The sequence below is a fragment of the Lycium ferocissimum genome, chromosome 3, assembly GCF_029784015.1.
Source record: "Lycium ferocissimum isolate CSIRO_LF1 chromosome 3, AGI_CSIRO_Lferr_CH_V1, whole genome shotgun sequence".
Taxonomy (NCBI): domain Eukaryota; kingdom Viridiplantae; phylum Streptophyta; class Magnoliopsida; order Solanales; family Solanaceae; genus Lycium; species Lycium ferocissimum.
Genome location: NC_081344.1, coordinates 14,597,915 through 14,609,964, shown reverse-complemented (window position 1 = coordinate 14,609,964; position 12,050 = coordinate 14,597,915). Strand labels below are relative to the sequence as shown.

The 12,050-nt window shown below is 35.1% G+C and overlaps 1 protein-coding gene across 2 annotated transcripts; it reads right to left on the bottom strand.

Moving 5' to 3' along the window:
- Positions 1–6,825: 6,825 nt before the first annotated feature.
- Positions 6,826–11,697, bottom strand: LOC132049812 (uncharacterized). Of its 2 annotated transcripts, none has more exons than XM_059440749.1 (7): positions 11,545–11,697; positions 9,052–9,200; positions 8,876–8,933; positions 8,396–8,464; positions 8,224–8,319; positions 7,703–7,792; positions 6,826–7,085 (listed from the first exon to the last, which is right to left on the bottom strand). In XM_059440749.1, exons 2-7 carry the CDS (start codon positions 9,198–9,200, stop codon positions 7,050–7,052), a joined length of 498 nt encoding a protein of 165 aa, XP_059296732.1. In that variant the 5' UTR covers positions 11,545–11,697; the 3' UTR covers positions 6,826–7,049. The 2 variants fall into 2 exon arrangements, with proteins under 2 accessions (XP_059296732.1, XP_059296733.1); XM_059440750.1 differs by lacking the exon at positions 11,545–11,697 and adding an exon at positions 9,736–11,118.
- Between the last annotated feature and the right edge of the window lie 353 nt (positions 11,698–12,050).

Below are 12,050 nucleotides of genomic sequence, written 5' to 3'. Positions count from 1 at the left end.
AAGCACATTTGCTAAGTTAAACATATTCAGATCAGTAAACTTTCAATCAAGTATAGAAATCCGTTCTTTTAAAAGTGAGGCCTCCAGTTAAACAACTTTTCACCAGCCCTAAGTATATTATCTGTTCAAATGATGGTGTTTTTAATCAAGTGCAGCATCCGAAACATATAGCAGCAGCTATAAATAAGCATTTGTTCCTTTTGAAATAGGCAGTAACTCAGTCATCAAAACATAACAGGGACTCAAGGGCGGGAACTGATTTTGTTCCTCATCTCCTATGGAAATGTCTCACCTGGACACTACGATACACCAAGTTTCTACCTTTAAATGCTATAATAATAAAGTCATACACGTCTATCCGCCAACGTATAACAAAAGCAGACAACAAAGAAATGAAACGTCTTAAACCTTCAATTGTATACCTCATCAAGTGTAGTACCTAATTTTTTAAACACAATGGCTCCTACGTGGTACAACAACAAATACAAACAACAAGGTAGCAACTCCTTTATCGAAGTAAAGCATTTTGAGAACCCTCTAGAAATAACAAATTAAAAATGCAACGGCAAAGTGAAGTTCCAACGAGGCATCACCGCCATTTTCCTCAAAATGCAGTTGTAGCCCAACCACACTTAAAGTGAAATAATGCCATTAGCAATAGTACTCATATTACAAGTATTATTTGCTTTATTATGCAAGAATGATTCACCCTTAAACACAATAACATTTTAGCCCAAGTGTGCAGAATTAGCAATCTCAAAAGTAGCATATCGTTGGGACATTAGTTATAGCATTTATACGCCTAAAAAAAAAAAAAGCGAGAAACATAGCGACGGCAGTGTGTGTCTCGGAAACATCACTCGGTCCAAAAATGCAGCAAACTTAGTCTCGGCAACCAACGTAGTATCTCATAATTTTAAATTCGCGGCGAACACCACTAAGTGTAGTGTGTCCTATATTGCGGCAATTGACTCCGTTCCCCTCATTTTAAGAATACCAAAGAGAGCCTATTTAAATCATCTCTTACTAACAAAACGCTTGAGCGCATATTATTCTCCGAAACCTTTTCTATCCTTTTGACTAGAAACTTACTCATTTGAAATCAAACTTCACTAAAGAGGTTTAGATAGTATAACTGGATTTTGATGCACATTCTTTCACCAAATTTTGAACTAAAAAAAAAAAGTTGGTTCAACAAACAACTAGCTATTTAATACTCATGTCAATCCATTCCCAAAAGTGCAAGCACACAGTTTCGGAGCGTGATAATGATCTAAAGGGACCTAAATAAAGCAGGAAACAGAAAATAAACACTCATCATAGAATAAGACATGATAGTAATATAAAACACGGGCATGCGTTTTGACAGTAAAGGGGTCAACAGATTCGAGGACTGACCTATGCTACCATTTTGAACACAAGGGAATAACCCCACACTAGTATCACCCATATTGAAGAAAACTAACTAACATACTTTCTAGACCAAAAGTATCATATAACTAAGTAAAGCAGACCCTAATTATAAGTGTACCAATAGATTAAACCGGACATTATTAACATGATCATCCACACATGAACATATAAGTACTACTAAAACTGAAACCAAACTAAACTAAATTAAGACATGAACATTAACTACCAAACTGGAACTAAACTAACTAAAACATAAACATACATAGATGCTTCTAAGCTACTCAACTGAAACTAAATCAACTAAAACAACAAAACATACATGAACACATAGGAGCTATTAAACTACTAAACTGAAATTAAATTAACTAAAAGAAGGATTATTTACCTCTTTTGAGTGCAGCGGAGCGAGGCAGGGTCGCATGATTCGACGAACTCCGACCTCGAATTCAAGTAGTTTTAGGAAGATAGCAGCAAGTAATTAGAGTTGTAGAAAAGCAATCTTTGAAGGCTAAAGTGGTGGTCAGAATCTCAGTTTTTTTTTTTGAGAGAGAGTGAGGCTATCGCCGTTGCCCTCCAAATGAATGCTACGAGCTCCTTTATAGCTGTAAATTAGGGTTTCGAATTTCAAAACCCTTTTGGCTCCAAAACGAAAATCAAGAGCCGTTGAAGTCAAAATCGATCTCTGAAAAGTTGATTTTCCCTCAGAAATCCGAAGGATACTTTGTTTTTTTCGTTGACTCAATTAAAGAGGAGAGATGAGGGGCTGTTACAGCCTTGATCCTTGCTCGAAAATGGAAAACTATCTCTGCCATGAACCGATTGAGCTGGCGATCCGTAGCTAAAAAAAAACACGAGAGGCTGTGGTTACCGCTAGGGTAGAAAAACTAAACCTTCCGAATCGGGAGGCATATCTACGAATCGATCGTGGAAGGGGAGGATTTGGTCTCAAAAACCAGCAAGGAGACAAACGTCTCCTGCCATGGAGAAAAGGATAAGGAGGCGGAAATGACGAGGTGAATAGCGAGATGAGGGTTTCCGTATGGTGGGGGGAGGGGGTACTTTAGTCATTTAGGAATGTATTTTAAAATACCGGCCAATATGGGGACGACACGTGGCAGGGACATGTGGGGAATGTAGGAGGCATGTGCTGATAATGTGGGAGATGTGTGCTGGTAGCGTGTTTTCGACCATTTGGCGTAGATGTGGCGCTTGTGTGGCATCCACGTGGAAAAGTTGAATGGAATGGATATGGGAATTGGGCTATTATTGACCGAATTAGGACCGGATTTTATGTAAATTTGGATTTTAAGAATTAAATGACGGACACTCTCTATTTAATTATATAGTAATATGCGTTAAAATACTACTTAATATAAAAAAAAAAAATATTAGTACTCAATAAATAAATGTGTATATATTATAATAGTTGTGCAATAATATTTATAAGGTTTACAAGTAAGAAAATGCTATCGTTCAATAAAATAAATGCCATACGTTTTGCATAAGACGATAAATAGAAACGTTAAGAGCGACCATCGTGATTATAATATTAAGTGCTCATGATGATAAAAAAGATAATAATAACAATAATAATAATAATAATAATAATAATAATAATAATAATAATAATAATAATAATAATAATAATAATAATAATAATAATAATAATAATAATAATAATAATAATAACGACAATAGGCGATGACTATGGTTGGATAGTGGAAAGCGACCATAGTAAAAGAAAGCTAATAATTGTAGTAAAAAGTATACATAACTATTCATGAAATAAATATTTTGGAAGAAGGGCGGGACAAAATTAGATTGTCAACATTAATCCCACCCCACGCCCACGCCACTTTTCTTCATTTCCCCCCTCCCACCTTTCTTCTCCATACTCACCCACCCACTCAAATTTATCTTTCCACTATTTTTTTTTTTATTGCAATCCCTTCCACCTTTCTTCTTCATCTCCACTCCCTTTTTCTTCCCTATCTTCTCTCCTCCCCCTCATTTCCTCCATTTTTCTTATCATATCCATTATCTTCTTCACTGTAATTTTTCATAGGAATATTCCAAATCATAATTCAAGAACTTTTTAGGGACCAAAATAACTGAAAAGAAAAATTAAAAAATAAAAGTGCAAATGAAAGATGAATGTCTTTGCTTCCGAAATCAATGGTGACTTTCTATTGTGATTTATGGTGATGGGTCAAAGGTGGGAATGGTAGAAGGAATTGATAGTGGTATTTTAATTTTGGTGGTGGCTATTGAAATCATTGGAGGTGATGGTAGATGAAATTGATGGTAATGGTATCGTGACTTTTTCTGGTGTTGGTGGTGGTCTGAAATTGTAGTGGTGGGGGCGAAAGATGCGGGTGGTCTTTCGGTGGCGTGAAGGATTTGGGGGTGGGGTGGCATGAAGCATTTAGGGGGTGGGGGCAGCGTTACAGTGGTGACTGGTGGCGTGAAGGATTTGGGGGGGTGGGGGTGGCGTGCAAGTGGAGAAGGGGGGGGGGGGTGAAATGAAGAAGAAGATGGAAAATCAGTTTTTTGTTAAAATTTAAAAATCATTTTTTACTTTAATTTTGTGAATAAAGTAAAAAAAAATTGTGAAAGAATAAATAAAATAAAATAAAAAAATTGTGAAAGAATAAATAACGTGTCGCACGCGTGTGGAACACTTCCACACCTGAGACTGGTTATATGTGCGTCAGGGAGCAAATAATATCACTTTTTCATATATTAGGTGTGTAATACGTCAGTAGTAAAGTTTAAGTGTGATATCGACTTTTGGGGTATAGTTGAGGGGTCAATCTATGTCTTTTGCCTCCTATATATCATGTTGTTTTTTAAAAAAAAAAAAAATTATTTTTATTACATAGGGGGTAGGGGAAGGGAAAATGGGGAGAGAATTACAATATGGCGATTAGAACCCTCCCCAACAAGGTGAAAGTTCAGGTAGCCAACCAACTGAACTACTAGATTCCTACCTATATCTATATATCATGTTGTTCACAGGAGCGCACATGAGATTTTCAAAGATGTGCTTTTCTAGTCCAGAATACAAGGATAATTCAGTATTTCACCTCAATGAGAGTTCTTGTAATGTGGAGTAAAAAATCAGATTAAACTGGGTCTGTATTTATTAGATAAACTAGCAAACTATGCCTGTGCGATGCACGGGGTCTAACATGATTAATTTGGTTACTCAATTTAGTTAGTCTTTATAGTTTGTATATTTTGCAAAGGATATTGCGATTCTCCTTAGTGAGTCTCCATATTTTTTTCTTTTCCTCTTATTTTCCCCCTTAATTTCTCAATTGTTGTTAAATTTGTCTTATTTTGGTTATGTCCACCTCTTTTTATATTTAGTAAGTTGACAATTTAAATATCCTATATCTCATGTTTATAATCACAAGATTCAAAGGACATTTTATTATGTTATACATATTTTTAATTTAGAACCACAAGATTAGAAAGTCTGTCTTTATTTCTTAAACTCTAAGTTAATCTAGTCAAACGCCTTGACACTTAAATTGGAGACGGAGGGGAGTATATGCCAAATGAAGGAAATGAAAGGACGATTGAGGCATCTTGGACCCGTAGGGACTTAAAAAGTAAACACACAAGAGGTAGAATTAATGTTCAACTTCTGAAATGTACGCATGTTAGTCCCTGCTTAGAGTACAATTTCAGTTGCTTTTTGTACAACTTATTGTTACTATGTTCGTCCACCTTGGGCGTTTATATATAATAGAATAGAAATATAAGAAAATATAAGAAAAAATATAGAATAGAAAAATAGACATATATTTTTAGTAATGCGACCAAGTAATATGGGACGAAGGGAGTACTTAATTTATTAATTCTTAAAGAACGTGAAAAGTCAAGTATAATAATGTGGTCAAGTAATAAGGGACGAAGGGAGTACTTCATTTATTAATTCTTAAAGAACGTGAAAAGTCAAGTATAATAATGTGGCCAAGTAATATGGGACGAAGGGAGTACTTCATTTATTAATTCTTAAAGAACGTGAAAAGTCAAGTAATGTGGCCAAGTAATATGGGACGGAGGGAGTACTTCATTTATTAATTCTTAAAGAACGTGAAAAGTCAAAAGTGAACAAATAAAAATGCATGTAGGAAATAAATATGTGTCGGAGAATTAAAATTGAAGTACATACATGTATACGTGAGAAGAGAATAAATATTCAACAAGAACGTGAAAAGTCAAAAGTGAACAAGTAAAAATGCACAGACGAAATAAATGTGTCGGAGAATTAAAATTGAAGTGCATATGTCTATACATGAGAAGGGAATAAATATGTCCACGTGGGATAAAAAAGCAGTTGGTTAAAGTGTACATGTTATATAGCTTTTGGTACAAGCATTCATTGCGTGTACAATTTATAAGTTTTTGGTACAATAAGGTATTGCAGTGTTGGTCCCTCTTAGCCACTTATATATAATAGAAATATATAATATATATAATATAGAATAGAATATAATAGAAATAGAAGGGTACAACATGAAATGCTCTATGTACAATTTGTTAATGCTATATTGGTCCTCCTTTGGCACTTATATATAATAGAAAATTTTAAAATGGGTCAAAATGTGGACAAATTATCGGTACGTCGGGAGGTTGAGTTTTCCGAATTGTGACTTTTATGTTGGTAGGATAAAAGCTTTGTGATTTTCCTGTTACAAATCATAACTTTTATGAAAAAAGATACAGCTATACGACCTTTTATCGGTTTTACACGAGCTACCTATAATTATCAAGATTTTGTACGAGTTACTTAATCACCAAAACAGACCAGCCTCCTCTTTGCCCATTACCCTCTGGTATATGGACCTCTTAACTTAATAAAACTTACACTACATGGATAAGCAATTTAATAGAGCGAGAGTATGTAGCACAAATTAGCCATGATTAAGTGAGACAAATCTATTTGTAGACATATGCCATGCATTTATTGATTTGGTGTAAACGTCAAGTACAAGTTTTTACCCTGTTAATACTATACCTGAGAAAGAAAAAATAAAAGGAAGATCTAAAATCTGTAGCATTACAGTACAGAGCGTCAAAGACAGCTCGAATTGGAAAATGGTGCATCTGGAATCGAATTTAGTTTGTCCCTACTTCAGCAAGGAGCTTGAATCAGAATAACAAACACACCCTATAATTTTGTTTCACCAGCATCATTTCAGACTTTGGCAAATGATATAGCTGGAAATTCAAAGTTTTCATGTCTATTTTATCTTTAGCCTTGTGAGGAAATATTCAATGGCTGTGACCATGGCAAGGGGTCAAGTTTTTCATATTTCCTCAACTGAGCTCTGCAGAAAGCTGTAAGGAGATTTAAACTTGAACTAGAAATACCAGCTGATTTGCAAGTAGATGAAAATGTGGTCAAAATCTTGCTCTTGAATACAGTGTTACGGTTTATACATAAAGTAAATAGAGAGTTACAACAAAGTTTAACAAAAAACACTAACCTACAAATTACAGTGACACCTACAACTCATTGTTTCAGTTTAGTATGTGTACATACAATGTGTGCGTCCATCTCTTGAAGACATTAACGTAATAAGATTTAGGTTGTATTAGGCCTGGAGCTAATAAGAGTCTTCTCAGGTGTTTTTCCTGTTAACATAGTCAAGGTACCCCTGCCACAAAGCACCACAAGTATTGTATAACAACATTAGCAAGGCCTTTAATAACACCAAATTTTGCTTGTTTTTTCCCTAGAGAAGAGGCAAAGCTAAATCCTTAAAATGAATCTAACTGAAACTGGAAACCAAGTCTTGATCTGAAAGTGAAACTATACTGCTCCTCTAGTTTGAACTACTGAACTCTTTATTCTAAATGTACCTGTTCTAACCAAACCACAATCTGCCCCAAATAAGAAACACAAGGAAAAAAAGAACCTAGCAAACAATTATGGCAAAGATCTGCCTCTCTTACTCTAGTTTCTTAAATAAATACATGTAGGAAATAAAATTCTACTTAGTTTCCTAGACAAAATAAGCAGAGATTAGTTTAGCTAAGAATTGCAAGATAATTTTATTTTTGTACAAACAATACTATTTTTTCTCAAATGAAACAAAAGTTCTTCCAAAACTTTCAGCCCGAAATCTATTCCCATAAATCACCTTTTTTCCCTTTTTAATTGGATGTCGATTAATAAGGACCTCGTCTAAGTGATGAAAAGAAATGTACTTCTTCAGTGAGGTTAACTATGTTTTTAACATGACTGCAGAGATAAAGCAAGATCTTTTCTTACCTGAAGTATTCCAACTGCTGCAAATTTGTCTAACATAGTCTTCGATTGTGCTGGGTGAAACTTTAAAGTTTGTAGTAACAACTCGACATTCTGAAAGCAAAATAATACATATAATTGTTGTTCGTTTCTCATTTCGAATCATCAACGACAAACAGTTGCAGGGGGAGGGAGGAGCAATGAGATCAATCTAATTTCAACCAAAAGGCAAATAGCAGAGAGGTTAAATTTTTTTACAGAAGCTTAGCTTGCTTCCAATAGTTATTTAAAGAGTCATAATGTGATATGCCTAAATTGTTCGTTTACATGCAACTACAAGTTAACACTACCAATAACAAATGAAGATTGAAGCTCAATTATCCTCCATAAGTCCATCAACAGACATTATTTTGTGTGGGAGTATCAAAATAAACTAATTGTAAACTCTCAACAAGAAGAATTGTGTGATACTATCTTGATATAAAGAAATGACTGATACTAATCCGTGATATTTTTTACAAAGTTAAAAAGTTCAGAGCACCTACCTTAGATGTGAAGCATTCATCCCTAAAGGTGTACTTTACACCTCTAAGTTCTCCCGTCCGACAAAGGTCATCAATGAATAACTTAACTTGCACAGCCTGAGAAAGACAGAAAAAAATGTGGGTTTACGGTACTAACAAATTAAGCTAATCATTATCAAAGTGAAAAACATACATCGCGACTAGTTTTTTGTCTATCAAACGGATAGCCGAAAACAAAGGCCCCCAAGGAAAGTTCAGAAACCTGCAGCAAAAAAGAAAAAGGAAAACAAGAATTACGTGAAAGGAGAAGGGATGATGAGAGTTTGCATTTTGCAATAATACACCATCAATATTATTTTCGAAAGCAAGTTCTATTGTCATCTAAATATGGTGTATCTACCATGCATATTCAAGGAACTTAGAACTCAACTGATTTTAGCCTTCTTTATGGTACCACAATATTAAAATGTGGATAAAAGAGAGAAACTGAATGAAGAGAGAAGGATTTATAACAAACGGTCGTCAAAACAATTGTTCGAAATTAGAATCTTTCCTTGTAACTGCACATGCTGACTTAGGTTATAAGTAGCAGAAGTCAAGCAACAAAACTCTTTAGCTGCCTAATGAACCACAATTGTTGAAAATCGCCAGTAAACTATATAATGAGCCTCACCAGACTCTGTAAATCTCTGGCCATCAAGTCAATATTTGTTTTCTTGCGCACGAGGACACTGCATATACCAAACATTAACGTCATTTCTTCTAACACAACGATGTAATAAAACTGAAGATGGGCATAATTGTTTCAACATGATCACAGTTTTAGATGTTCCAGAGAAGCTACATTACGCGAGAGGTGATGCAACTCTATTTGACGTATCCGAAACAGCTAGACCAACATATTTATCACCCACATCCAACCCAAGCAAGCGACTACTTGCAAGTGTATTTGACTTCAGTAATTCATGAAACAAGTTGGCTGGCTTCAAATACCTCATCTGCAAAAGTACCAACCAATCAATTAATTAGTGAAACAGTTACTTTAGATTCAAGAAAATTTGTTTCCTACTGGAGGCATGATGCATCAAAACTACAATCAATGAGCATAGCAACATTTTATTACACCTTCATTTGGGCATTTTTGTGAACTCTTGAAGGATAACCTTATCAACTTACCCATAAACAGATCAAAGACGCCCACAAACATGAGGAATCCAGGATATAAACACAGTGAGTATGGAATTTTACTAGGACCAATTTTCAATACATATCCAAAAATAAATAAAAAAACATTGGAGCACACTGCACAAATATAAATACCGCCACTATCATTATCCTTGACGAGTTTTTTTGTTTTAAACCTAAAGGGAAGTAAGCTATGACAGGCTAAACCTAAAGAAGTTGTTGTTTTTGGTAAAATTCAAATTTACATCCATTTAGATGGTCTAAAGTGTGAAATTCATCCTACTTTACCAGATCCCAATAATCTATACATGTTCAACTACTAGCAAAGAAGACTCTAATTAGAAGTACCTAGTTTTGGGCTTTGTGGTATAATTCTTTGCTGAAAGAGGTCACTACGATGCCCTTGATCGGTGATTGTTCAACGGATTATTGTTGCGATGTTTGTCACATGAAGAAGCTCACCAAGCCTTGCAAGAAGTACATGCTATTTTGTCTTGCCCTACATGGAATGACTCTCTTAGTTACGCTACACCCCCGAATCGAGTCCCACGTCCTCTTTTCCCCGCCCGCAATCCAATAAGTTGGAAACGCCAACACAAGATTGGAGCCGCCCCTTTCATTCTACGCTAACCCCGGTTCGGGCTAGCTTCCTGGCAAGCCTGCCGCCACCGCTCTCATGGCCCCTGGCAGGACAACTTAAAAGTAACAAGGTTCTAAAAGAAAGACAAGCCTTAAGTTAACCGAAGCTGGGAAGGTAGGTTAGACTGACTAGTCTTTCTTGTCCAAAAGTCAACGTAGCTCCATGTATATGTCTTTTGGAGCTAGAACCGATTAGTAATAGAACAATGAACTAATGATAAGTCTAGAGCGACGAACATGGCTCAAGAGTGTCTATACAAAGCCCCTCTCTTCTTCACTAAAAGAGGCAATGCCCCCTTCTTTGAGACTTGCTTTGTCTCTACAAGAAGCTCACTTTCCATAGCCAACATCACATTCTTAGCCATTAATGTATTTTAGACAGTTGAAAGAGGCTCCAATGGAACAAAATACATCCAATGTCAATCTTTTTTCAAATGTTTCACTAAATTATTGCCTTTGACCTTAAATTACATTGTATACAACTTAATCTGCAAAAGATCAAAAGTTGACCCAAAATTCTAATTTTCAAAGCTTATCCTGGTTGTTGGAACTGACCAAATTGCCAAACACAAAAATAACTGCTGTTGCGAATGTAGAATTCACCGGACCTATCTCAGACCTCAGTTACAAATTTCACTGAAATCCGGCGAAAAAATCACCAGTCGCTGGAGAATAAGTGAAAAATAAACATTTGGAAAACCAACACCGACGCCCATGCGGCAATATAAAACCTCCAAAATACCTATTTCTAAGAAATATTTCACTCCATATCTATTTAGAAAAATTATGTTTACAAAATATCCAAGAGGTATGCATGTTTATATCTTTGGATTACAATTCACATGTTGTATACTTTAATACTCCCCGGTTTCAGTTTGTTTATCTTACTTTCCTTTTTAGTCCGTTTAAAAAAGAATGTCTCTTTCCTTTTTTGCAACTTTTTAATTTCAACTTTCCACATGGCTTGTTTAAAACACAAGATTAAAGGGTATTTTGGTACATTCTACATATCTTTAATTTAAGACCAACAAGATTCAAAAGCATTCTTTACTTTCATAAATTTAGTGTCAAGTCAAAACCAGACAAACAAATTGAAACGGATGGAGTACTATACATCAGTGTGATTCAACTATTCTTACAAGTACAAACCTTACCCGGTTAGTGATGGCCAACTACTCATTTTTTTTCTTTTTCTTTGAAGCATATTGTCAAACACATAAAGATCAATGCAAAAACCCTATTAGTGATGCCCAATTTTTCATTTTCCTTCTTTGAGGCATATTGTCAAACATATAGAGAACACGACAAAGACAAGTAAAGAACTAACAAAAAACGTAATCCAGTTACAGGTCAATTCAGAATAGACTCTGAGAAACGAATAAATGAAGTCCAAAAAAAAAAACACAATGAAATCGAACATCAAAAAAAAAAAAATTACAAAATAGAATACTTAATTTCGCAGTACAAATCCAAAACCAAAGCACAGATTTTCAATCAAATTTTGAACAATGTGATTACCTTGATGGAGCAAAGTTTGAGTGGAAAAGAACCTCAGCCCAGCCTAAACCTCAATTTCTCTTGTCAAAAAGTTTGAGAAAATGACAAAAATGGTCCCTTATCTTTGTCAGTAGGCTAAAATAGTCTTTTAAGTATCAACAGAGCAATTTTGGTCCTCTAAGTTAGCCAAAAATAAGCACTTTTGGTCTCCTAAGATATATGTTTTGGCGCAAATGGTTGAGCTCAGCCGATTTACTTTTAGAAAAAAATAAAAAAATTCGGATCAAACTAACTGAGTCGGCCGATCTTTGGGCCAGTTCGAAAGTCGGTCAGTTTTCCTGAGTCGATTTTTGTTGTGGTTTTTGATAGTCAAGGTGGTTTTTTAAATCCATTCTATTAGTTGGGCCAAAAATGCTCAAATTTATGTATGAAGGACTCCACCAGATAAGGGATAATTTTGGGTTAAACAAACTCTTGCATTTAGTTATGAGCAGTTATTTCTGAAATATATAAGTTGGTCACTTACA

What these genes read in the sequence shown, in the direction of transcription:
- LOC132049812 (XM_059440749.1), bottom strand. Translation starts at nt 9,200, where the DNA reads ATGAGGTATTTGAAGCCAGCCAACTTGTTTCATGAATTACTGAAGTCA. An exon ending in AGAGTTGCATCACCTCTCGC is followed by an intron (nt 8,934 to 9,051) that starts GTAATGTAGCTT and finishes TGGTATATGCAG; the next exon opens with TGTCCTCGTGCGCAAGAAAA. An exon ending in ATGAATGCTTCACATCTAAG is followed by an intron (nt 7,793 to 8,223) that starts GTAGGTGCTCTG and finishes TTTTGCTTTCAG; the next exon opens with AATGTCGAGTTGTTACTACA.